This window comes from Chrysochloris asiatica, unplaced genomic scaffold (assembly GCF_000296735.1).
Source record: "Chrysochloris asiatica unplaced genomic scaffold, ChrAsi1.0 scaffold00440, whole genome shotgun sequence".
In the NCBI taxonomy this organism is placed as follows: Eukaryota; Metazoa; Chordata; class Mammalia; order Afrosoricida; family Chrysochloridae; genus Chrysochloris; species Chrysochloris asiatica.
The window spans coordinates 1,316,563-1,339,015 of NW_006408958.1; the positions used below are offsets into that span (position 1 = coordinate 1,316,563).

Consider the following 22,453-nt stretch of genomic DNA (forward strand, 5'->3'; position numbering starts at 1 on the left):
CACCATAACTCAAAAGCATCAATTCTTCTACAGTCTTCCTTATTCACTGTCCAGCTTTCACATGCATATGAGGTTATTGAAAATACCATCACCTTAATTGAGTCTCCCTGGGGGACAGATCAGAAACTACAGAATAAAAGACAATATTTGCAGATCTTGGCTTTCTTGAATACTTAATGCTCAGGTCTGGATTAGCAACATGTGGGTGAAAATGAAACCTGTTGGACGGGACTCTGGAAGGAATTCAGTCCCAACTGAACTAGCTTTCAGTCTCATGTGGTGGCGCATGGGGGAGCAAAAGGCTCAGAGAACACCCCACACCCCAGTGACCAGATCTCGGGCATTATTTGTTCACTTGCTAGCCTCTTTCCCGTGTGTACCACCAGTCTCCACTCAGTCCCAGCACCTTACATTGGTAATTACAACCAGGTACTTAAGGAGACCTGAAAGAAGTAGGTCAGGGTTAGAATGAGTCCTGTTACTAGCTGTGAGTTCTCAGGTAAGTCACTGTTCCTCTCTGAGCTTCAGCTTTCCTGGCTGGAAAATGGCCTGATGCCTGTTCTTCAGTGTGAGGATTACTTGAGATGACACAATTACATTTCTGGCATTGGGTCAGGAGAGCACCACTCTTGCATTCCTTAGAGATCTATCTCTGTATATCCTGTATATTCTGCACACAGGAGGCCCTTGGAGAATCCTGCAGAGCGCCCCCTGTCTGAGGAAGGGTCACACTGAGCACGAGAGGTCCTTGGAGAAACCTGCAGGGCGCCCCCTACCTGGTGAAGGATCACATTGCATGCGGCAGGCCCTTGGAGAATCCTGCCTGAAGATATACTTTGTTTGACCCATTGATAGTTTTTACATTCTTAATTTGGGGCTGAGTTGTTAAACTCAGATTTCATGTTAAAAATCATAGTTTTCAATTTCTCATAAAAAGGCAAGGATCTGACCATGCTGGGTTTGTGTGTATGCAGGACAGCCCTTATCAGACCAGAGGAGTGGTTGGCTCTAGTGTTAAGAGTCTGTTCCCTGAAGTCCCCTGGTTTAGCTCAGTGGAGGAGTCAGATATGTGTGGGTGCCCTAAGTGTTGTGACTGCCCTTGTGGGTGTCACTGAGAGGTAGCTGCAAGGCAAGAGGCATGAGTCCCACCCAGGGTGTGGGGAGGAAGAGGAAGGGACTCGAACCACGTTTTAAAATCATGTGAAGTGTTTATCACACCGACTTGACTGTCAGGGAGCAAGAGCACTCCAGCACAGTGAACAGAGTGAGCAAGACCTGGAGGGAGAAAACCAAGTGTATTCAGGAAACACTTAGCCATTTGGTGTGACTTGAGTAGAGTTTGAATGGCAGTCGACAGTTGGGAGAGAGGCTGAGTCTCATTTCTTTTATCCTCCCAGTGTCTGTGGGGTGGTTGGTGGTGGTAGCAGTTATTTGGATATTAAAAACCAGTTGCCATCAAATAAACTTGAAACATGGCGACCCCATCTATATCAGAGTAGAACTGTGCTCCACGGGAGTTGTCAAAGACTGATTTTTCACCAGGCTTTTCTTGTGAGGCTCCTCCAGTGGACATGAACCTCCTACCTTTCAGTTAGCAGCCAAATGTACCACCCAGGGAGTGAATTTACTTTTTAAAGAGAGAGGAAGTCCTCCTGAAGGCTCCATGCTTACAGCCAGACTGCACAGGGCTTCGAGGCAGTCTTTAAGCAGCCTGGTCCCCATCAGGGAGGTGGATGTGGCTGTCTCACCCTACTGCGTACACGAGGTGGCACACTGACCCACACCCCCAGCTCGTTCTCGCTCCTGTCAGTTGTAGGGAAACGGTTCGAAGGACTTGTCTCCACTTCCTCACTTCCCACTCACTTTACAGCCCACTCCAATCTGGCTTCCACCCCTCACACCACCAAATCAGCTCCCAGGAGCCCCAGCGCCCACACAGACCCCCTCCTGCATCAGTCCCCTTAACGCCCAGGATCCACTCAGACCGCTCCTTTCTGCTTCCTTTACAGCATTGGCCCCACCTGGTCCTCCTCCTCCTCCTCCATTTGGCTGGCACTGATGCTCCCAGAGCCCCCGTTCAGCCCCTTTCTCTTCTTGGTCTACATGACCTCCCAAGTCCACAGCCTCCATGGCCATGCACATACCAGGGACCCCACATCCACAGAATCCACTCCCGTCTGCCCATCTCATGTCCCTCTAAGGCACCTCAGATCAGTATGTCCAAGACTGAGCTCCTGCCTGTTACTCATGCAAGCCCAGTCACATTTCAGGGTCTCGCCCCATCAGCAGCCCTGCCGTACCAGCCGGAGGTCTGAATTGCTCCCTGACTGACCGGCACGTGTCAGCTTCTCGCACATTGGCTGAGTATTCCCACCCTTCGTCACCCAGTCTATGGCTTTACCAGCTCCCTCCTGGGTGAATCCAACAACCTCCTTCATCAACCTCCCTAAGTGCTCTTCCCACAGCCCTCTCCTCCCAAAGATCTCTGACAACACCAGAAGGTCTGTCTATGCACATGTGGTCACGGTAACACTCCCCATCTTTCCTCTAAAATGCCAGCGCAACCTCTGAGACCTCACCTGGTCTTACCCCCACGCCCATTTGGCCTGCCTTGGGGCCCAGATGAGCCAGACTCCTGGCTCTCTTGTCACCTCTGACCTTTCACTTTTCTGCCTGGGGAGCTTCCTCCAACTTGTCAATACCTGTCCTCAAGGTCTTACTCAGACTTCATTCCTAATTTGACCAAATCCCCCTCATATCTCTGCCTACCCTCCTCACAGAACCTATCCTTTGTTCATGTAAGTTCCACAAGGACAAGGACCCCTGCCCACTTACCTTGTCATTTCCAATAATAGGCTGACCGCGAGAGTGACAAGCAGCAGAGAGAAGGACCTCTCTGAAGGAGCTCCTTGGTTGTGTCCCTGAACAGTGGCATGAGATGACCTCTGCCCTCCAGAAGCTGCCGGGGCCTCACTTGCATGACCTTGTTCCCCACACCTCGGCTTCCCCACTTCTGTGACTGCTCACTGTTCCGTCTCTGTGTCCCAGCCTGGGGAGTGCAGGGACTTGTCAGACAAACCAAGTCTAAGATGTTCTCATTGTTTGCAGAGTGCTTGGGGTAGGGACCCCTCTTAGAGGCTAGTGAAGGTGAGTTGGGGGTGGAGGATTCACTAACACTAATGATTATTTGTATTTCCAAGCAAATATTTCTAACCCGTGCAGCTCTGAACATTGTCTCAAGATGCTAACGTCTGGGTGTCTCTTTTTAGAATCAATGGTAACGATTGTGAGGATGGTTCATTCTGTGGCGCGTAGGGTTGCTATGAGTCAACATGTTTGGAGAAGGAGAGACAAGAAACTAAGCTACTCATAAAGGCGTTGTCACTGAGGATAACTGTATATTTTTCTCTGATTTTTCCCCAATATTTTTTTAGTATAACTATATTATTGTTGTTAAAGTGCTGTGGAATCAGTTCTGACTCATATCGGCCCTGTGTTGGATTTCCAAAGAGCAGCTGGTGAGTTTGAAGCTACATCCATGCAGTTAGCAGTTAAGTGCTTATCCTAGGACTTTTATTAGGACTGTGTTATTGTTGTTAAGTGCCACTGAGTCGGTTCCAACTCGTAGTGACCCTGTATAGGTTTCCGTGGAGCAGCGGGTGAATTTGAACTGCCAATCTTTGCAGTTCCAACTATCCCTGCAGTCCAGTGCGTACCCTACAGTGGCACACCAGGACCCTATTATGGCTATTTGTTGCTGTTAGGTGCCATTGAGTCAGTCCCAACTCATGGGGTCCCTGTATAGGGTTTCCAAGGAGCAGCTAGTGGGTTTGAACTGCTGACCCTGCAGTTAGCAGTCCAGCGCCACACCAGGACTCCTATTAGGAACATGTTGCTATTGATGTTAAGTGCCGTCAAGTTGATTCTGACTAATAGTGTCCTTGCGTGGGGTTTCCCAGGAGTGGCTGGTGAGTTTGAACCGACAACCTTATGATTTAGACTACCTTGCTTATCCTAAAGCACCATGCTGTATTCATAAAATGAAGAGAAAACTTTTTTTTAAAAAACCATCTATTCCCATGTGTGTTGGAGTAGCATTTCTGATGAGCTGTTAAGGGCTCTTCATTTGCTGGTTTTGTTATTTCTTGGCTGGAATTCTTTCTAGTTCCCTGGTCCATCCCATTGTAAATTGATGGTTGAAAATCCATGTGTTCTTTGTCCTTCGCAACAGTTTCCTAGCTACCTGTACAGCGTGTTCAATCACAGCTCCGACACTCCTGTCTGTTTTCACTGTGGGAATGTTACTTCTCAGTAAGGCCTCGCACACCATCACTCTCTGTTAGGATCTTTTGAAACTGCTGTTTATTCTGAGAAAGGCACCGCACCCAGAGATGAGAGATGGCACCGTGGAGCTTGTGGGGCCTCACACGTGTTCACACCATCACACACACTGCTGAGCAACACCTGCGTACAAGGAAGGCAAAGAGTATGCAGTAGTCCTGGAGATGGAAATATCAAGGGGGCATGAAAGGGTTACTTGGGATGGACATCCATGCCCTGAACACCCACCTCTCCCACTAAGTACCCACTACCTGGATGGAAAAATAAGTGATGGGAGGCAGGAGGCCGTCCTTGGTCCCAGCGGCACCAGTATGTGCTCGCTTCAGGTCATTCATGCTGGGTGTTTGCACCGAGGAAATTGACAAACTCTGCTCATCTTTCTTTTTTTTTGGAAAGCCAGCTTGTTAGCATACCACATTAAACTTTGTGCAAGTTGCTAGCCTATCTTAGATTTAATTTGCCCATCTGTAAAACAGGAATATGATGGTGACCTGGTGATGAGCTCTTTATTGGTTGGGATATCGGTTTGAATGTTTATAAATAGCCAAGATAGCAAGGGTTTAAACAACGTCTGAGCAGGTGCTCTGCTATTGTCACCTCGCTGGGGACATCACCTCACCAACTCTTGCTTAACTTTAACTCTTGGCTCACTGATGATGTCAGTTTGTAGCCAGGGCTTGCGGGAAGGAGACTAGAAGCTGGACCCACCAGATAGTCACATGGAGGATGGCTGGCTTGAAATCTGACACACATCTGAAGCCAAGGGTTCCTCTGATGTGGTCTGCCCACCATCAGCCTCAGCTTCACCTGGAGCTTGTCAGAAATGCCGCATGTACCAACTCACAATCTACATTTCAAGAAACTCCCCAAGTGACTTGTGAGCACCTTAAAGTCTGAGGAGCTCTGTGCAGAGTTTCAGGAGAGAGCAGGTCCAGTCCTGGTCTTGGGGATGTGGCCACACAGGAGAGGGAAAGAAGCAGGTCCTCTAGACTAGTGTTGCCCCTGGACCAGTGTCTTTTTGGACACCCACGATGATCTGAAGATGGAAACATTTGTAGCCAGTTGGCATTGCTGGGACATCCAAGCTTGGTGCTTGCATGGGTGTTTTTTCCCCCATTTCATTTCCTAGTAACCCACTTTTGTATTTTACAAAAGCATCAGTTCACGGTAGATTGGACATGAAGGCAGTTTGAGAAGCACAGTACATAGATTTTTTTTTTTTGCAGCACCAGGCAGTGGCTGCTGATCGTGGAAATGGAAGCCAGTCGGGGTCCAGGGAGAGATGGGGACTGGCTTTGGGGTGGGCGGCATGCTGGGAGACAGGGCCTGAAGAGCAGTCTGCCCTTGGCTGCTGATGTGCAGCTTGCAGTGGACACACTGGGCCCTGGAATTATGTAGGAGACTAGACATCACTTCCGTTGCACCCTCTTGTCTCTCTGCTCTGTCACCTGCCCTGCACCCCTGCCCCCGAGATGGGTTACTTGGTGTAGTGATGTGGGCACAGCTGCTGGCAGTTCTGGGAGAGCCAGAGCTGGGTGGGTTCTCACCTCAGCCTCCATTAGGACCTCACAACCCAGGCTGATTCCGGCTGGGGCTGGAAACTCCTCCAGCTGCCAAGGGTTCTACAGGGAGCAGTGGAAACAAGCCATGCTCCAGGGACAGTTCAACCTAAGTTCAAGTCCCAGCTCTGCATCAGCCAGTGTCGGGGTGTGTGTGAGCCATCTCGCATGGGCTTATGGGGCCCATGGTTTGTACCTCCTCCCAGCTTTGTATTCAAAGGCATGTGTCCAATGTGTGTGGTCTCTTCACGTCAATCATGCTGGGGGCATTTGCATCAAGGAATTTGATAAACTCTTATTAATCTTTTTTTTTCTTTCTTTTGGAAAGCCAGCTTGTTAGCATACCACATTAAGCTTTGGGCAAGTTGTCAGCGTATCTTAAAAACGGGAATATGATGGTGCCTCTGTGATGAGCTACTTTATTGGTTGGGATATAGGTTTGAATTGGTATAAACCGCCAAGATAACAAGGGCTTAAACAATGTCTGAGCAGGTGTTTCTGCTGTTGGTTCTCTCCAGGAACACCACCTCACCAACTCTTGCTTAACTATAGTCTTCCTGCTGACTTTCCTGTCTCCAGTTTGGGGTGATCTGTGTCATCCAGAGCAGAAGACTGTGCTCCCTCTGCCCTAATCCAGAGGTTTCCATTCTTGGAAGTCTTTTTCTGTTTCATCCAAAGCGTCCCCTTTCTGAAGCCACTACACAGTCCATTCCGGTCTAAATGACTGGAAGGCAGAAAGGGGGTGTGTGTACTGGAAGACAGAATGATGAATATATTAAAAGAATATATTATATGGACTCCTGGTGTGGCTCTGTAGGATCAGCACTGGACTGTGGACCACTAGGTTGGCAGTTCAAACCCACCAGCTGCTCCTCAGAAGCCCTATACAGATCGCTATGAGTTGGAACCGACTTGACGGCACTTAACAACAACAACCATGGAAATCAGGAGGTGGAGCTGAATATGGAGCCACAAAGTGACATATTTAAAAAGCCCCCAAAGAGCAGGAAGATGATGACAACAACAGTAACATTATAGAGTAATTGTGTCCCCCCTCAAAAGGTGTTTTGAAGTCCTAGCCCCTGGTACCTGTGGTTGTGACCTTATTTGAAATAAGGTCTTGGAAGGTGTTATCCTAAGGTATGACATAGGGCATCTGGAGTACCAAAGAGGAGAGCAGACATGAAGAATTAGACAGAAGGACAACGATCCACTGATTGTGCAGGCAGATGTTAACCAAGAAATGACAAGGATGGGCCAGGAGCTAGCAGGAGCTAGCAGGGAGTCAGGGAACAAACTGTGTCCCAAAGTGCTCCGAAGGAAGCAACACAGCCGATACCCTGGTTTGGACTTCTAGCCTCCAGAATTGGGAGACACGAATTTCTGTTGTTTAAAGTCACTACTTTTTTTTCCATGGCAACCCCAGGAAACTAAGACCAACAATGACAGTAAACTAATTGTTGAGCACCTACAATGTGCTGAGTAAGTTTCTGAGCACTCTAAATAAAAGTAAACTAATTGTTGAGCACCTACAATGTGCTGAGTAAGTTTCTGAGCACTCTAAATAAAAGGAACTGTCCATATATTAGTTCACTGAATCCTTACACCACCCCTAAGTGTGGTCATTAGGAGGAAAGGGCAGTGGGGTCCAGCAGTAGCACTTGTGCCTTCCACGAGGGAGTCACAGGTTCAATCCCAGGTCAGTGTGTCTTGTCCATAGTCACCACTCCTCTGTCAGGGGAATCTTGCAACATTGTTAGGATGCTGAGCAGGCGAAGACTAGCTACTTCTGAGAATCAGCCAGTGAAAAGCGTGTGAATCACAACTGTCCAATTCAAATCCGGACACAGGATCAGGCAGCGTTTTGTCCAGTTAGGCGCAGGGTCGTCATGAGTCGGGGGAGTAATGCCATGTGAGGAAACCACTCAGAAAGCATAAGGGATGTGGTCAGACACACAGAGCTGGTAAGTGGTGGAGCCAAGGCCCCAGCCCTTCACAGAGAGAGGCTTGATACTGGGGGGTGGGGGGGTGGGCACACAGAGAGTGAACAGAGCTTGGGGAGTGCCTGACCCCCTGGCTGCCTGCCGAGACCCACTTAATACCAAGCTTAATACCAAGCATCACACCATGACTCCCCAAGGCACTTATGTGGATACACTACCTTTTTTTTTTTTTTTTAAAGCCTTTTCAGGAAACACATAATATTTCCTTCAGGGAATTACAGTTCAAATCACAGTAAATTGTTCCCCAGCGACATTTGCAGTTGTCCCTGTCCTAACAGAGCTAGTAGGGTCCTTGGACAGCCCCTGGCTGACTCCCCTTCTGAGAGCACTTCACCTCAGGTTCTTTCTCCATTTCCTTGTTCCCTTTCTTCCTTCTATATTCCTTCCTTTCTAAGTTTCTTGAAATTCTTTGTGCCACCAACTGGGCTGGACTTTGAGATTAGTAGAACCCTGAGAGTTGGCTGGGGAAGACAATCAAGTAATGCTAATGAGCAGGTCTGAGCCCTGGCCTACACCAGGCTCTCTGTGGGGGGGTCGGAGTGGGGGGAGACTGTTATAATGAGCACTACCCCCACCGTGGAGGTTGCAATCAAGAAAGCAAATTTGCATTGGCCAAATCTGCTGCTGCAAAGTTTTAAAAAAGCAGAGATGTCCCTTTGATGACTAAGGTGTTCCTGACCCAGGTCTTTTTAAAAGCCTTCTGTGTGTGCAAAAGCTGGACAGTGGCAAAGGTGACAAAAGAATTGATACATTCGAATTGTGGTGTTGGCAAAGAATATCAAATATATTGTGGGCTGCCAAATAAAGGAACAAATTGATCTTAGAAGAAATGCAACTGAAATGCTTTTTAGAATCAAGGATGGCGAGACTTTATCTTGCTTACTTCGGTCACATCATTCGGAAAGACCAACAGCTAGGGAGGACATCATGTTTGGTCATTGAAGATGAGGGAAATCCATAGTACAATGGGTTGACACAATAGTCACAATGGAATCGAATGTGCAAACAATCTCGAGCATGGCACAGGATCAGGCAACGTTTCATGCTGTTCTACTTAAGGCCGCCATGAGTCAGAGCTGACTAGACAGGAATGGACAGAAACAACCACGATTCTGCCCATTTTGCGCTTTGCTTAAACAGGAACTCAGAGTCATCCTGTGTATGGTATAAGGTCCCCCTGCCTGTGATCAACTAAAGTCTAGCATAGGGTGGGGAACTTCCGGCCCACAGGCCATATTATTGTGAAGTGACATCAAGTCAGTTCTGACTCATAGTAACCCTGTATAGGATTTCTGAGGAACAGCTGGTTGGTTTGAACTGCTGACCTTGTGGTTCAGTCCAGTGCGGATCCTCCAGTTCCACACCAAGAGTGCGTCTGTATAAGGCCTGCGAAATCATTTGGTCTGGGCCTGCCATGGCAACTGCAGTTCAAGCCATCACATTAGGGATGAGTTAATTAAATGTTTGCCCAAATATAACAGACTTAATTTTTAAGTTGGTCATATTGTATAGCCCACAAATGATGCTATAAATTTTGGCAGACAAAAGGTTCCCCAGCCCTGCTCTACCAGCTTCCTCATGGCTGCAGAGCTAGGCTTTCACTCACGCCCTAAGCATCCCCTGTCCTCAGTGTGTTTCCTACCCGTAGGCACTGCTGTCTGACACCCTCAGCCCCACAAATGGGCATTACCCCTCCTCACCCATATCCGCTGTCAAGTCTTAGCCACTCACCAGATGGCTGCCAAGATCCAACTGGCCTGTTGTTTTCACTGGTGAATGGGGTGAGTGTGGCCAAGGGAAGCAGATCTTCTCAGAACAGCAGTGCATCAAACTGGATCTCAGCACCTTCTTGGAGACATGAGCAGTTCAAGATGCAGCTCAGGGGTCACTTCGTATGAAAAGTGGTCCTCAACCCTGGCTGCACGTTCAAATCACCTGGGGTCTTTTTGTAAAACTCTCCCTGTGATCTCAATGTGCAGCTAAGGTTGAAAACCCCTGGGCCAGACAGAACAGGGCCAAATCCAGCCCACCATCAGTCAGTGTAAATAAGTAACCAGTTGTCATTGAGTTGACGCAGACTCCTGGCGACCCCGTGTGTCAGTAGAACTGTGCTCCGTGAGGTCTCCAATTGCTTCTTTTTGGAAGTTGACTTCCAGACCTTTCTTCTTGACACTACTGACCTATCTATCTGATTCCAATAGTGTCCGCGGCGGCATTCCAACTACAAAGGCAGAGTGAGAAGTTATGGCCTGCGGAACCTGAGATTTACTATCTGGACGTTTTCAGAACAGTTTGCAGGTTCAGAGACCTCAGCCTTAGTTAAAGTTTAGCATGTTAAGTGGGGATTATTTGACTTTGTGTAAAACAAAGCATCTCTATGGCATCAGAGTCATCCCTGTGGCCTCCAAATCTAGCATGAGGTCTGGCCCATGGTAGATTCTCAGTAAGTGGTAGGTGTCACTTGATACCTGCTGAACTTGGCTTCTCAGCACCAGCTGGGTGACTGGAGAGGGGAGGAGATGGGTCATGGCAGGCTAGGCTGGTTTTCTCCTTGGCTCAGGAGGTCCTCTTCTCACATCTGAGGCTCCCAGGAGAGTCCAAGAGGGTGTGCAGTATAAGGTCCCAAGGAAGATAAGAAGGGAGCCATGAGAATTGGGATACTGCAGCGGATCAGAGAATGAGTTCAAGGTTAAGACTGTGCGGTGCTGGCGGATGTGGGAGGACCACTGCGTGGTGGGGTGGAAGCTATTGGCCCAAAGATGACCGGATATGGCTGGGCAGCTGGTATTCCAACATGAGGCTGAGACTTCCTTATCTGGCCCAGTCTCTCTGCCAGTGTTTGAATTTAGTAAAATCTCCATGATTAGTGACATTCCAGCCTCTTCTGGGGGCACTTCTGGTGATGGGAACGCACCATCTTGTTAGGTACCGATGAAAGGATGTTTCTCACAACATTGCTTGGAAGAAAGAAAAATCTGGTCAACAACCAAATGTCTATTGATAATTCTTTCTCTTACAACTCTGAAAAAAAGATGAGTGAGACCTAGATATGATGATACAGAAAGATGTTGGAAATTTGTGGTAAGTAAGAGATCTGTACAAGAGTATGCTTAATTAAGGCAATTCATATCAAGAGTCCTGGTGTGGTGTCATTTGTACTGCAAGGTCAGCGGTTCAAACTCACTAGCCACACTTGGAAACCTTCTACAGGGTCACTATGAGTTGGAACCAACTCCATGGCACTTGACAACAACAGCAATTCTAACATGGTAAACACCAAAGACCTTAGTGGAGACGCCATTCGTAGAGATGTGGTCAGAGGGTGAGTTTCCTTTTCTCTATGTGGCGTTAGTTGTTGTTGTTGGTTTTTGTTTTGTTTTGTTTTTTCCAACAAACCTGTGTCATCAGGAAAAAAAACAAAGTCGTTTTCATGAAAAGTCAGAAACGACAATGACAATGACATCCTCCCTTGTGTTGAGCTACAGTCTGCCTTCCTGGAACACAAGTGTACAATCCTTTATGTTGCCACGGAGGCCACAGGAGATCTTTGTAAACAGGAGCTGCCCTAGAATCTGTTTTCTGAGAAGCATGGGCCTAGTGCTTTGCTTCAGACAACTGGGTGGTTTTATTCAATGCCTGTCATTTTCTGACTTGTGTGTAAGCTTGTCTTTGTTAGGAGACCGAAAGCTTTCTGAGGGAAGACAATGAAATCGACATGTCTGTTCGTTACACAGCATCTGTTGCACACTACACAGAATAAATAGGCCCTCGAGAACAAGTGAATGACTTCAGGGTACCAAAACGATCACTGTATGAGTGCTTCTCTCCCTTCTGCTGAGGACATTCCTAACATCGCTTCCTTGTGGCTTAACAAATCCCTCTGTCTCTTTCCCAACCCCAGGTTTCTAAATATCCGTATACAATTCGGAATAAGAGGTGGTGGGAGGAATCAGACAGGTATGGAAGGCACTGAGACTTGCATGTGTAAAAGGAATAGCAATAGAAGTAAGAATGGAGAAAAAGAAGAATTTGGGGAACACACAGAGGGAGACAAGGGGAGGGAATGGATTCAGGACAGCCTCAGGCATGTAAAAGACAAAGTGAGGAATGGAGGGAATCGCCAAGCAGTGTAGCTGGAGATTGTGACTTGGAGCACTCGCAGTGCTCTTTAGCAGATACAATAATGACAGGAATTACCTTGCCTTTAGGGGCTACGCTGTGTGTTTCTGTAAATGTGGTATGCCTTTGGGCTGGGTCATGTGGAGCTCTGAAATTTATCTGGGTTGTAGGTGGGGTCAGAGTGAGGATCTAGACCTAGAGTTGTGTGAAGGAGTATGCAGTTGCCTCCTCTCTACATTACCTTGACCAAGAGTGGTATTCTCTGTCTCCAATCCATGTTCACCATCCTCCACCATGCCAGTAGAGGCAGCTCCCTGTGGCAGTGGGAGTCTTAAGATACGAGAGAAGGAAACCACACCTGCAAAGCTTGTGGCTTTTGGTGGGGAAAGATCACTGTGCCAGAAGTCAGAAGAACAGAATTTTGTTTAATACGGAGAATTGTCTTTAGAATATATTTTTACAATGACCCCCCCCCCCCCCCCCCCTTGTTTAATACGGAGAATTGTCTTTAGAATATATTTTTACAATGACCCCCACACACACACGCCAAAAAAAATTATAGCTGCTGAGGATGCTTATGTATAACCAAATACCTCATAGGATTTGGTTCCTTGGTTTGAAGGTTTAGGGTCATGGTTAATTGGCTTAACATTTTTAGTGCTCCCTGTTTCTACTACCCAGTTTGTTGAGGAGTATCTAGTGCCTCTATCAAAAGCTTGCAAGCAGCTATCTAAGACACAACAGTTGGTTTCTGGTGTAACAGAGGAGGAAGGAGAGTTAGAGACAGGAAGAGGAAGTGGAATGTCTGGCTAACTGGCTCCATGAACAACTGCCTCCTTTGCAACGAGACTGGTAGCATAGTGGTTACGAATCGGGCTGTGAACCTTAACGTCAGCAGTTCGAAACTACCAGCTTTTCCGTGGGAGAAAGGTGAGGCTTTCTGCTCCCGTAAAGATTTACAGCCTCGGAAACCCTGTACAGGGTCGCTATGAGTCGGAACCAACTCCACGGCACATAACAACAACATCATCATTACTGAAAATATTGATCAACGATTCTATGACAGAATCCTGATTAAAAGTGGGGAAATGTGGAACTGAATTTCAGATCCTTGTAGACTCTAGACTTCTTAAGCCATGGAGATTGGATGAGTACCTGAAACTATTGTCAGGAGAAAGTCTTTAAACTTTAAACCAAAACTATCCCCTAAGTCTTCTTCAAATCAAATAATAGTTTAGCTTCTCTGGTTTAAAAAAAAAAAGCCTACCTTACCCATTATACTCTTTAAAAAACTCTCACTATGGGATCAAAGTGACAACCACAACTTGAACTTTGAGGAATGTTAAGAAGCGGTACATTTTGTTAATGACACAGAAAAGGAGGGAGAGTAGGGTGGCAACAAATCAAAGAATGTTTTCAGTATCACTAAATGGTACACGTAGAAACTGTTGGAACTGTAGAAATTCCTGTTGTGGTGCTGTAGGATCAGCACTGGACTGTGAACCACACGGTCAGGGGTTCAAACCCATCAACTGCTTTCAGAAATCCTATACAGGGTTGTTATGAGTTAGAGTCGACTCGACAACTTAACAACAACAACAACAATCTCAGCAATAACACAGTCATTTTTTAAAAGTCGGTTGTCCCCCCAAATTTTAAAGTTAAGCAAAAAAAAAAAGGTTCTAGATTTAATCCCTGATATTTCCATTGGTCAGTTTGAACCATAAGGTCATCAGTTCAAACTCACCAGCAGCTCCTCGGAAACCGTATACAGTGTCGCCATGAGTTGGAACAGACTTGATACTTAACAACCACCACCAACAATGTTTTCATTATCTAGACAATCGCCATTAGCTTTTTGGTATGTATCTTGCCAAATAACTTTGTGTATATCAGTATATAGTTTTCAGTGGGATCAAGCTGTACATATTCTGTAGTAATTTACCATTTGCTCATAGTTGAGTATCTTTCTGAGCATACATGACTTTGCATCCCTGTTTTGTGTCTTTGGTTTGTTCACATCACCTCCCAATGCCCCAGTAAAGTGGAAATAATGTCACCCTCATAGGCTTGTGGTAAAGATCCCCTGGGGCGGTGGGTAGAAAGTTGCTTTGCAAATTGTTCTCCAAAGGGGAAGGGACTATGCGTTCTCCCTTCCTGGCTCTGTGCTAGCTCAGCTGCCTGCTTCTCACTGGCTGTCTTTCTTTCCTTACAGGATCGAGAAGGGGGGTGGGAACGAGGAGGAGGACCTGCGCTTGGACTGCCGCCATGAAAGATACCCCACCCGTAAGTGGCTTCGTCACAAGGGCCTGGTCTGAGGAGCAAGAGTCCCTGGGGATAAGCCAGGCCAACCTCCCAATGTGGCCTGCCTTCCCATGGACACACGTTCCAGATGGGGAAACAGGCTGGTGTCAGGGCTTCACGAAGGAAGTTGGGATGGTGTGGGAGGGAGATGATGACCAACAAGAGAGCAGACAAACCGCAGCTTGAGTCCAGGCCAGACTTGTAGGTCTGTAGGGAGAACATTTCCAAGCTAGAAGGTGACAGTGGGCAAGATTGGTTTGTGCTTCTGGCCATCTAGAATGCATTGAGTTTACATGCTTCATGGTGACAGAGACCCCAAAACAGAATCTATCATACCCACTAGCAAAACAAATCTTAACCAGAAAGCAAACGGGAGGTCGGGAGGTAAAAGCAGAGAAAAGGCTAGAGCCAGCGGAAGAGTGAAGTTACCCTGTCAGAGCTCAGCTGGGCCAGCTGAATGACCACCAGGTGTCTCCCTGCCACACACACACCTTTCCCCACCCCAAATGCTTTCCAGGCCTGAGTTCATAACTCCCCTGACCTCAGTTCCCGCAGCCAGGACCCATGCCCACATTTTGCACATGAGGAAGTTAGGCTCAGAGAGGTGCAGTAAGTTGCCTAAGGTCAACCAGCTTAACTAGTCATTGGCAGAGTAGCCATAGCAGAGGCTGCCAGGTCTTAGCCCAGATTTCTCAGCCCTCTAGCTGCCAGCATCTGTACCCTCCACCCACAGACATGGCTTCTAGATACCCCAGCTCAGCTCCCTCACCCCTTGGGGGGGGGTGGGTCACTGCAGGGTCAAGAGTCAGTTGCCCTCGGGGTTAACACCTTTCCTGGCCAGCTCCCTGCCCCTCCACAATGTGTGGCCTACACTAGAATCCCCTCAGGGACTGCTTCCGTAGACCTGCCAAAGGGGAGCCCAAGCCAGGGGCCTGAACACTGGCTCCAAATCCTGTCCTACCCATTGCAGTATCTGAAGGAGAAACAGCTTTGCCCCAAGGGAGAGGATGATAGGAAGAGGAGCTTAGAGGAGACCAGTGGAACAGGAGAAAGGATGAGAAAACAGGAGGGGGGCACGAGCCCAGAGAGCCCTTTAAATGCTGCCATTGCTTTGTGCCCAGTGACTTCTTGGAGGAAAGAGTCAGGAACACAGGATGGAGGTGTCTGGGGAATTCCTGCCCCAGGTTTTGCAGAGGGAGCAGATCACCAAAGAGGGCTTGAAGAGTCTGAGGCAGGGAGAGGGGTGGAGAAAGGAGAACCCTGGCTTTGTGCAGAGTGAGCCCCAGACCCAGGATGGAAACACGTCCTCTGGGCTTGTCTAGGGGACAGCTGGGGAGCTGGGAGGGCTAGTGGACTGTGGACAGGGGCAGTGATGGGTATGTGAGTGTGGCACTTGTCTACAAGACATGGGTGGGGAGCCAGGGGATGGGAATAGAGATGGCGGAAGCCAGGGGGCTGAAGGACCTTCAGGGAAGGATGTGTGGGGCTGGAGTCCTGCTGTGGAAGGGAGCAGCAGAGGATGCTAGCTGGCCCCACAGAGCTTCTGGATCCTGGTCTCTAGGAAAGGAAGAAGCCTCAGCCTCAACAGCCACGTGCTTTCAATGAGCTCCCGAGGCGTTTGCAGGGATGGGCCTGAGTTAACTCTGTTAGAGCTGAGGGAGACAGCCCAAGGTGACTGCGGCACCAGTATGAAGGGTCCCATGTACTCATCACAGCGTCTGCGCATCCTAAAGTTGGCCGATTCGGTGGCCGTTCATTGATTGAACAAATCGTTACCAAAGATTCTACCAGTTTCTCTGAGCCAAGTCCTGGGAAGCTGGACATGAACAAGGGATGTCACTCAGCCTTGGAGAGCTCCAAGCCCTAAGCCTTCATTGTACTGCAGGCCAGCTCAGGAAGTCACAGCAGAGAGGGGGCACCTTATCTGGCTTGGGTAGGGGGTGGCGCAGAAGGCAGACAGTGTAAAAGGGGTGCTTTAGCAGGGGAGTTTGGTAGAGACTCAACAGCTATAATGATGGTTCCTGGACTTGATTACGAAAACAGCCAAGACTAACTCAGTTCCACCATGTCTCGTGCTTACGTATGTTCCAAGGCCTTAATGTTTAATCTTAAATCGTTAAGTGCTGTCGAGTCGGTTCTGACTCATAGTGACACTGTATAGAGTTTCTGAGGCTGTAAATCTTTGCAGGAGCGGAAAGTCTCATCTTTCTCCATCAGAGCGACTAGTGGGCTCCTACTGCCAGCCTTATGGTCCATAGTCCGGTGCTTATCCTATAGCACCATGGCGCTCCATTTCACAGATAGAGATACTGAGGCCCAGGAAAGTTACATGGCTTGCCCAACATTACACAGCTGGGAAGTGGCAGAGCTTGGATTTGAATGCAGTCCGTCTGGCACTAGAGCCCACATCCTAAGCACTGGGCAGTTTAAACCACTCAATGTCAGTCTACCTGCTAGGCACGTTCCATAGCCAGGCTTGGGCAGGTCGGGAGCACACGTGGCCCATTGGGCGTGGTCTTGGACTCAGTCTAGGATAGCAGTTTGATCAGCCCATCCAGGGAAATGAGCTTGTCTCCAGCATGTGGCCTCTTAGCTGCTCGTGGGTTTTCGGCCAAGAAAATATTTTGTGGAAATGCCTGGATGAGTTTTGCAATATTTCTACACCAGCAGCTGCTCAGTTCTCTGATGGGCTGACTCTCCAGCAGGAGGACGGGGGAGGAGGATGTCAGGGAACTGCATTATTAGACACTTAGCTGTGTGCAGGTCTTTGCTAAGCACCTTGCTGCCATCATAGTGGATGGCTGACAGCCGGGCAGGAGGTTTTAGCCTCATTATGCAGATGAAGAAACTAAGGTTCTGAGAGGCAAGTAGACTGCGCTGAGATGAAACTCAGTTTGGCATGGAGCTCACTCCCCTCCCCCTTCCCACTTTGGCCCCATAGCCCCCCAGCCTGCTCTCCAGTCTCCCCTCAGTCACACTGGCCTTTCTTTTCATCTAGCATACAAACCCCATCTTTGTCACAGGGCCTTTGCATGTGCTGCTTCTTCTGCCTGGAATGTACTCCCCCTAAATCTTCGTGTGGCTCATCTGGAAGGCCACTTCCTCAGTCACCCTCACATTGCCATGTTTTCGTCCCTTCCAAGCATTTAACCTGCTTCAAATGACCTTCACATTTTGTCTCTTGTGCCTGTTTTTGTTTTGTTGCCCCTCCATTAAGTTAAGGCACCTGTCATTTTTGTTCACGTGTCTCCCAAGAGGCTCACACAGCGTGACGCATAGTAGGTACTCAAGAGGAGCGCTAAACCTTTTTTTCTTGCAGCCACTGACTTGTATGTGAGCAGTTACCTAAGCTTGGGGCTGACTTGTTCTTGAGCTTCTGCGATAGGAATTCTGCCACATGTGTTTACCCGCAAGGAAGGAGCTTGCAGAATCCCCCAGTGACATTTGACAGAGACGAGGCTACCACAGGCACAGGCGCCTGCATCTTCCTCTCAAGGGTCGTGGGCCTTGGAACTGATTGCATCTGTCAAGTTCAATGCCAGAGACAAGGCTTTGACTTTGCCAGGTGTTTCGTCACTCGGCCGGCACCAGGCTGACTTCTGGGAGCTGTCTAGACAGGTCTGCTAGGGAGAATTTCAGTGAGGACTTTTCCTGGGCCCAGAGCAACATGGCATTTTGATTAGTTGCTTTCTTTATTAAAATGGAAACAGACAATATTTCTGAAACAAATACCAATGCCAACTTGCTCTGAGCACAACCTGGACAGGTCTAACCAAGACCCTTTGTGGCTTTAGCCACAGAATCGCCTGGAGGACTCAGTCCTGCAGCGGGGGCTGCCCGAGAGTGCCAGGTGGGACCTGGTGCTGCTGGCCCACAGACTATGTTCTGAACAGCAAGCCCCTCGGAAGCCATTGCCAGGAGCAGGTTTACCTTTCGTTACTGGCTAGAGCTCTTCAGCAACTTCTAGACTGAAAATGCTACTTTGAGGGTCAACTCTCCAATCCATCCTCCAAGGACACAGACTTGATTGTGTCTCCCTACTCCCTATTAGCTGTAAAGCTCCTAAATGACCCACTCAGCTGCTGGCTCTCAGCCTCACCTCTCGCACAGTCCCACGGAGCCCTTCTCTTGCCTTCCTGCCCTGGCTTCATCTTTCTTTTGTTCCTTCTTCACCCTCTGAAACCTTCTCTGATCACTCATTTGTTGTAGTCTTTCCCCTTAAATGGACATTTGCTGAGGACAGGCGCCTTGTGTGCCATAGTCACTGGCCTCCCCCAAACCAAAGCTATTGGTGTCTCGTTGATTCTGACCCATATAGACCCTATAGGATACAGGGTACGCTGCCACAGTGTGCACCCTCGGAGTGGCTGGTGGGTTTGAACCACTGACCTTCCATCAGCAGCTGAGCTCTTAACCACCGCGCCACCAGGGCCTCCTTAGGTCAGTACACTGAGTGGTATGTCCATTTTACAAGATGCTTGGTTTCCAACAAGCAAAGCTCCTTGTCCTGGGTCACACAGTCTGAAACATTCTCCCTTCTGCTCATGTTTCTTAGGCCATCGCTGCCCCAATCTCACCTGAGCCTAAGAAACACCCATGACCCTGGTTCAAAGACAGATCTGGAGAATTCAGCTGCTCAGTGTCAGGTGGGGCCCAGGAGTCAGTCCCTGTGAGTTTGACAAGGCAAACTTGGTGTGTGATGAACCTGTGGCCCTGGGAGAGCCTGCTGGGCCGTTTACTCCTGACACAAAGCACCTTTTACAAGTGTTATCAGATGTCTGTCCCCAGTTCCCAGAGGCATGGGCTTCTTGCCTTCCCCCAACACCAACATTGTTAGGGCTTTCACACCTGCAGAAAAGCTCATTTCTGCCTGAAGTGACCTGCTCCTTCCTTTGTTCGGTGAAAAACAAGCTGCGATGCTGTGAGGTAATGTGCTGGACTGCAAAGGCAGTTTGATCCAAAAAAAGGTTGGTGTTTCCAGCTCACTTGAGTGAGTTGGAACTGAGTTGATGGCACTGAGCAACAACAACAACCCCCACAGAAATTGTGTGCTTTCCTAAATGCTTTCAGAGCCCAGCTCAAGTGTTCTGGGTGGCAGCCAGCCCCTCCTTACCCATGGCAAAGGTGATCATGTACATCTTTGCTCCTCTTGTCCTGAGGCAGGAGTTTAATGTGGTCATGAGTCTGGCTGCTGGAGTAAGGCTGCCAGGGTTCAAATTCCAACTGTAAGACCTTAGCACTGGGCCTCAGTTTCCTCATCTGTAAAATGGGGATAGGAATGGCACCTGACTCGTGTTGTTGAGGGTTAAATGAATCACGTACGAATAGCATGCAGTAAGAGCTGCAGGTCTGATTACTGTGGTCAGGTGCCTTTCTCCCTTTCTAGACTGAGAGTGTCCAGAGAGCAGGCCGGTGTCTCCACACCCAATAGAGAGCTTGAGTCACAGTAGGTGCTCAGAAAATGTTTAATAAGGGCACAGTGAGGCAGTGGCTCTGGGGAGAAGTCACCAGCCTGGTGGGTCCAGCTTGATGCCGGGTGTGGAAAAGACCACGGGGTCTGATCCATTCAAGCTACTAAGACAGTGTAGTTCCAAGGGGGACCAGAAGATTGACCTACTTGGTTCCTGCACAAATCTGCTTTTGTTCTTGAATCTTCTGTTACTCATTTGTTAAGCAGATACGGACTATAAACATGGTGCCTACAATCATACCAGACACTAGGAATATAAAACCAAAACCAGTGGTCGCATGTTGGTTCTGACTCATGGCAACCCCATGTGTGTCAGAGTAGAAATCGCTCCGTAGAACTTTCCAAACATGGCCAGGCCTTTCCCCTGAAGCATCTGTGGTGGATTCAGACGGCTAGCCTTTTGGTTCAGAACTCAACATATAGCCATTGATGTCACCCAGAGACTCAGCTAGAAGTAAAGTGATGAGTTAAAGCCGAGATTAGTAGGGAAGAGTGGAGGAAAGAAATGAACAGCTATTACCAGATATTCCAGTGCCTGCAGGGCCCCCTCGGGATAGAGATTTACAGAGCATTGTAGTCCGGGTGCCTGCTCTAAAGCTGTGGCGTGTTAGCAAACAGAAGGATGGTTTCACTATCTGCTGGCTATCCAAAGCCCAACACCTCGCCAACCTTGATCATTTCTCTTGCTGCTGGCATCCCATCTCTTACCTGGAGGACAGGGTTCCAGGTTAGGCAGGCGGGCAGAAGGCTCTGATAGGCATTCAAGACCAACTATCCAAAGGTGAATCGAAGAAGATGCTGCCTCATAGCAAGACCTGGCTCTGTGTGCCCTGCTGGGCTCCTGTGGGTCAGGAGTGCCCAGACCAGTCACCTGCCCAGGCCCGGGGCCTGCCCATTCTCACTAGTTAACTCTAGAAGCCGCAGCGTGGCTCTGGCCACATCCCTTCTCTTCATAAGTGCTTTGGTCTCCCATCTGCATGTTTGTTGTGGTATTGGCATTGGTGTTCTTGGTCTTGAATTCATTATGGATGGAGCAATGGATGTGGTTTAATTCAGTGCAACAGACCCAAGATCTGGGCCCCAGGATCTGGTGGCTCTGTGATTTTCCACTGATGGTCCAGGAAGTCAAGAATGGAGGATGGTGGACATTAAATATGTTTGCTTCGATATATGGATTAGGAATGGAAGAGGAGTTACATCTTCCTATGGGAGGTGCTCTGTGAAGCTGGGACTCGCCAGGGGAACACAACATCTGTCACCAACTCTCTGCGTGGGACTTTGGACACATTCCTTCCCACCAACGGCCCTGGATTTCCCGTCTGTGTGGAGTTCATTGAGCCCTTCTGGCGCTGGAATTGTGTTGTTGTCTATGCATCAGTATCTAAAGTCAGATAAGGGGGGCTTCTTATGCAAGGGGCTTCTTCAGTTGGGTTTGCTGAACTAACAAGTTGGACTTTGTTGTAATTCACATCTATTTGCAGGCTCAGAATGCTGAAGTGACTTGTGAAAAGTCACACAACATTAAAAAACAAACCACACAGCTTTGAAGTAGTAGAACCTGGTTTTGAACCTTTGACTGTGAAGTTCTAAGTACAGTAACCGGCACCTCCCTTCTGAGCCTACAGTCCAAAGGAGAAGAGGCTGAGAGAAGAACAGGGAGGCAGCTCCATGCTCAGACTTCAGCCCCTCCTCCTCTTCAATGGTTTCTTGATTTATCAAGAAAGTTAGCTCAAGACTTGCTCGGTGACCACCCAGATGCTGGGAGCTGAGGATTCTGAATGAAGCAGACCCCCCCCCCCCCCGCTACCCCTAGCCCACAGGAAATCCCCAGGGTAGCTATGAAAACTGCCACTGAGCTGGCAGATCTTCCACAAGATGATGCGCACAGAGAGAGAGAGTGTTTTGGGGGGAGTACGAAGGATGGAAGGCTTCCCAGAGGAGGGAACATCTGAGAACCATGTGGGATTCAATGGCCAGAGAAAAGCAGACAAGTGGACAGCACAAACAAAAAGTTGTCATCATGGAATGAAGAAGCAGGCTGGAACAGTCCAAGGTCACCCAGATGGTCTCCCATGGGCTGAATCTGACCTGAGAGGTACCGCTTGGCTCACAAAACTTTTTAAACACTCTGGTTGCCAACATCCAAAAGCCAGGAAATTTTATTTTGAAATGTGAGCCCATGTTCCCCATGGCAACGGTTGACGACAGCTTAGCAACAGCTGCCTCTGACTGACTTCATCCGTTGTCATTATTTGCTGAGATCCAGTAGACATTTTATTGGGATTTCCCCAATGTACAGCACAAAGGCATTTTTTTCTGGCTGGTGGGCTGTTGGATGTCTTGAGCAGTGATCAGGACGGACGGAGTTCCTCAACAGTGGAAATGGCTCTGGGCCCCAAGTACCTCCTGAGAGACCAGCGAGGGGACAGAGTCCCAGCCCTCCACAGTCTCACCCAATGTAGAATAAGGATGGGAAGCCGGCCTCTCTTCTTCCTTAAAGACACATGATTCCTTTCTCTCTGTTCTAGCCAACTCTCCAGGGTTCTGCCTGCAGGAGCAGCTACACTCACTTCTAAATAATTCTTTACAAAAACAGTTGAGCTCTCTTGTGCACCAAATATTTGCTTGTAGATTAAAACAAAAAAAACACAAAACAC

General features: G+C 48.5%; 1 protein-coding gene across 1 annotated transcript in view; it reads left to right on the top strand.

The window, feature by feature from the left end:
* The window catches only part of GSG1L (GSG1-like), a 336,620-nt gene that overhangs the window by 312,458 nt on the left and 1,709 nt on the right, over positions 1 to 22,453 (top strand). Inside the window, exon 6 of the mRNA XM_006877058.1 lies at positions 14,238 to 14,308. Coding sequence (XP_006877120.1) covers positions 14,238 to 14,308 — 71 coding nt within the window. The remainder of the gene's footprint in view (positions 1 to 14,237; positions 14,309 to 22,453) is intronic.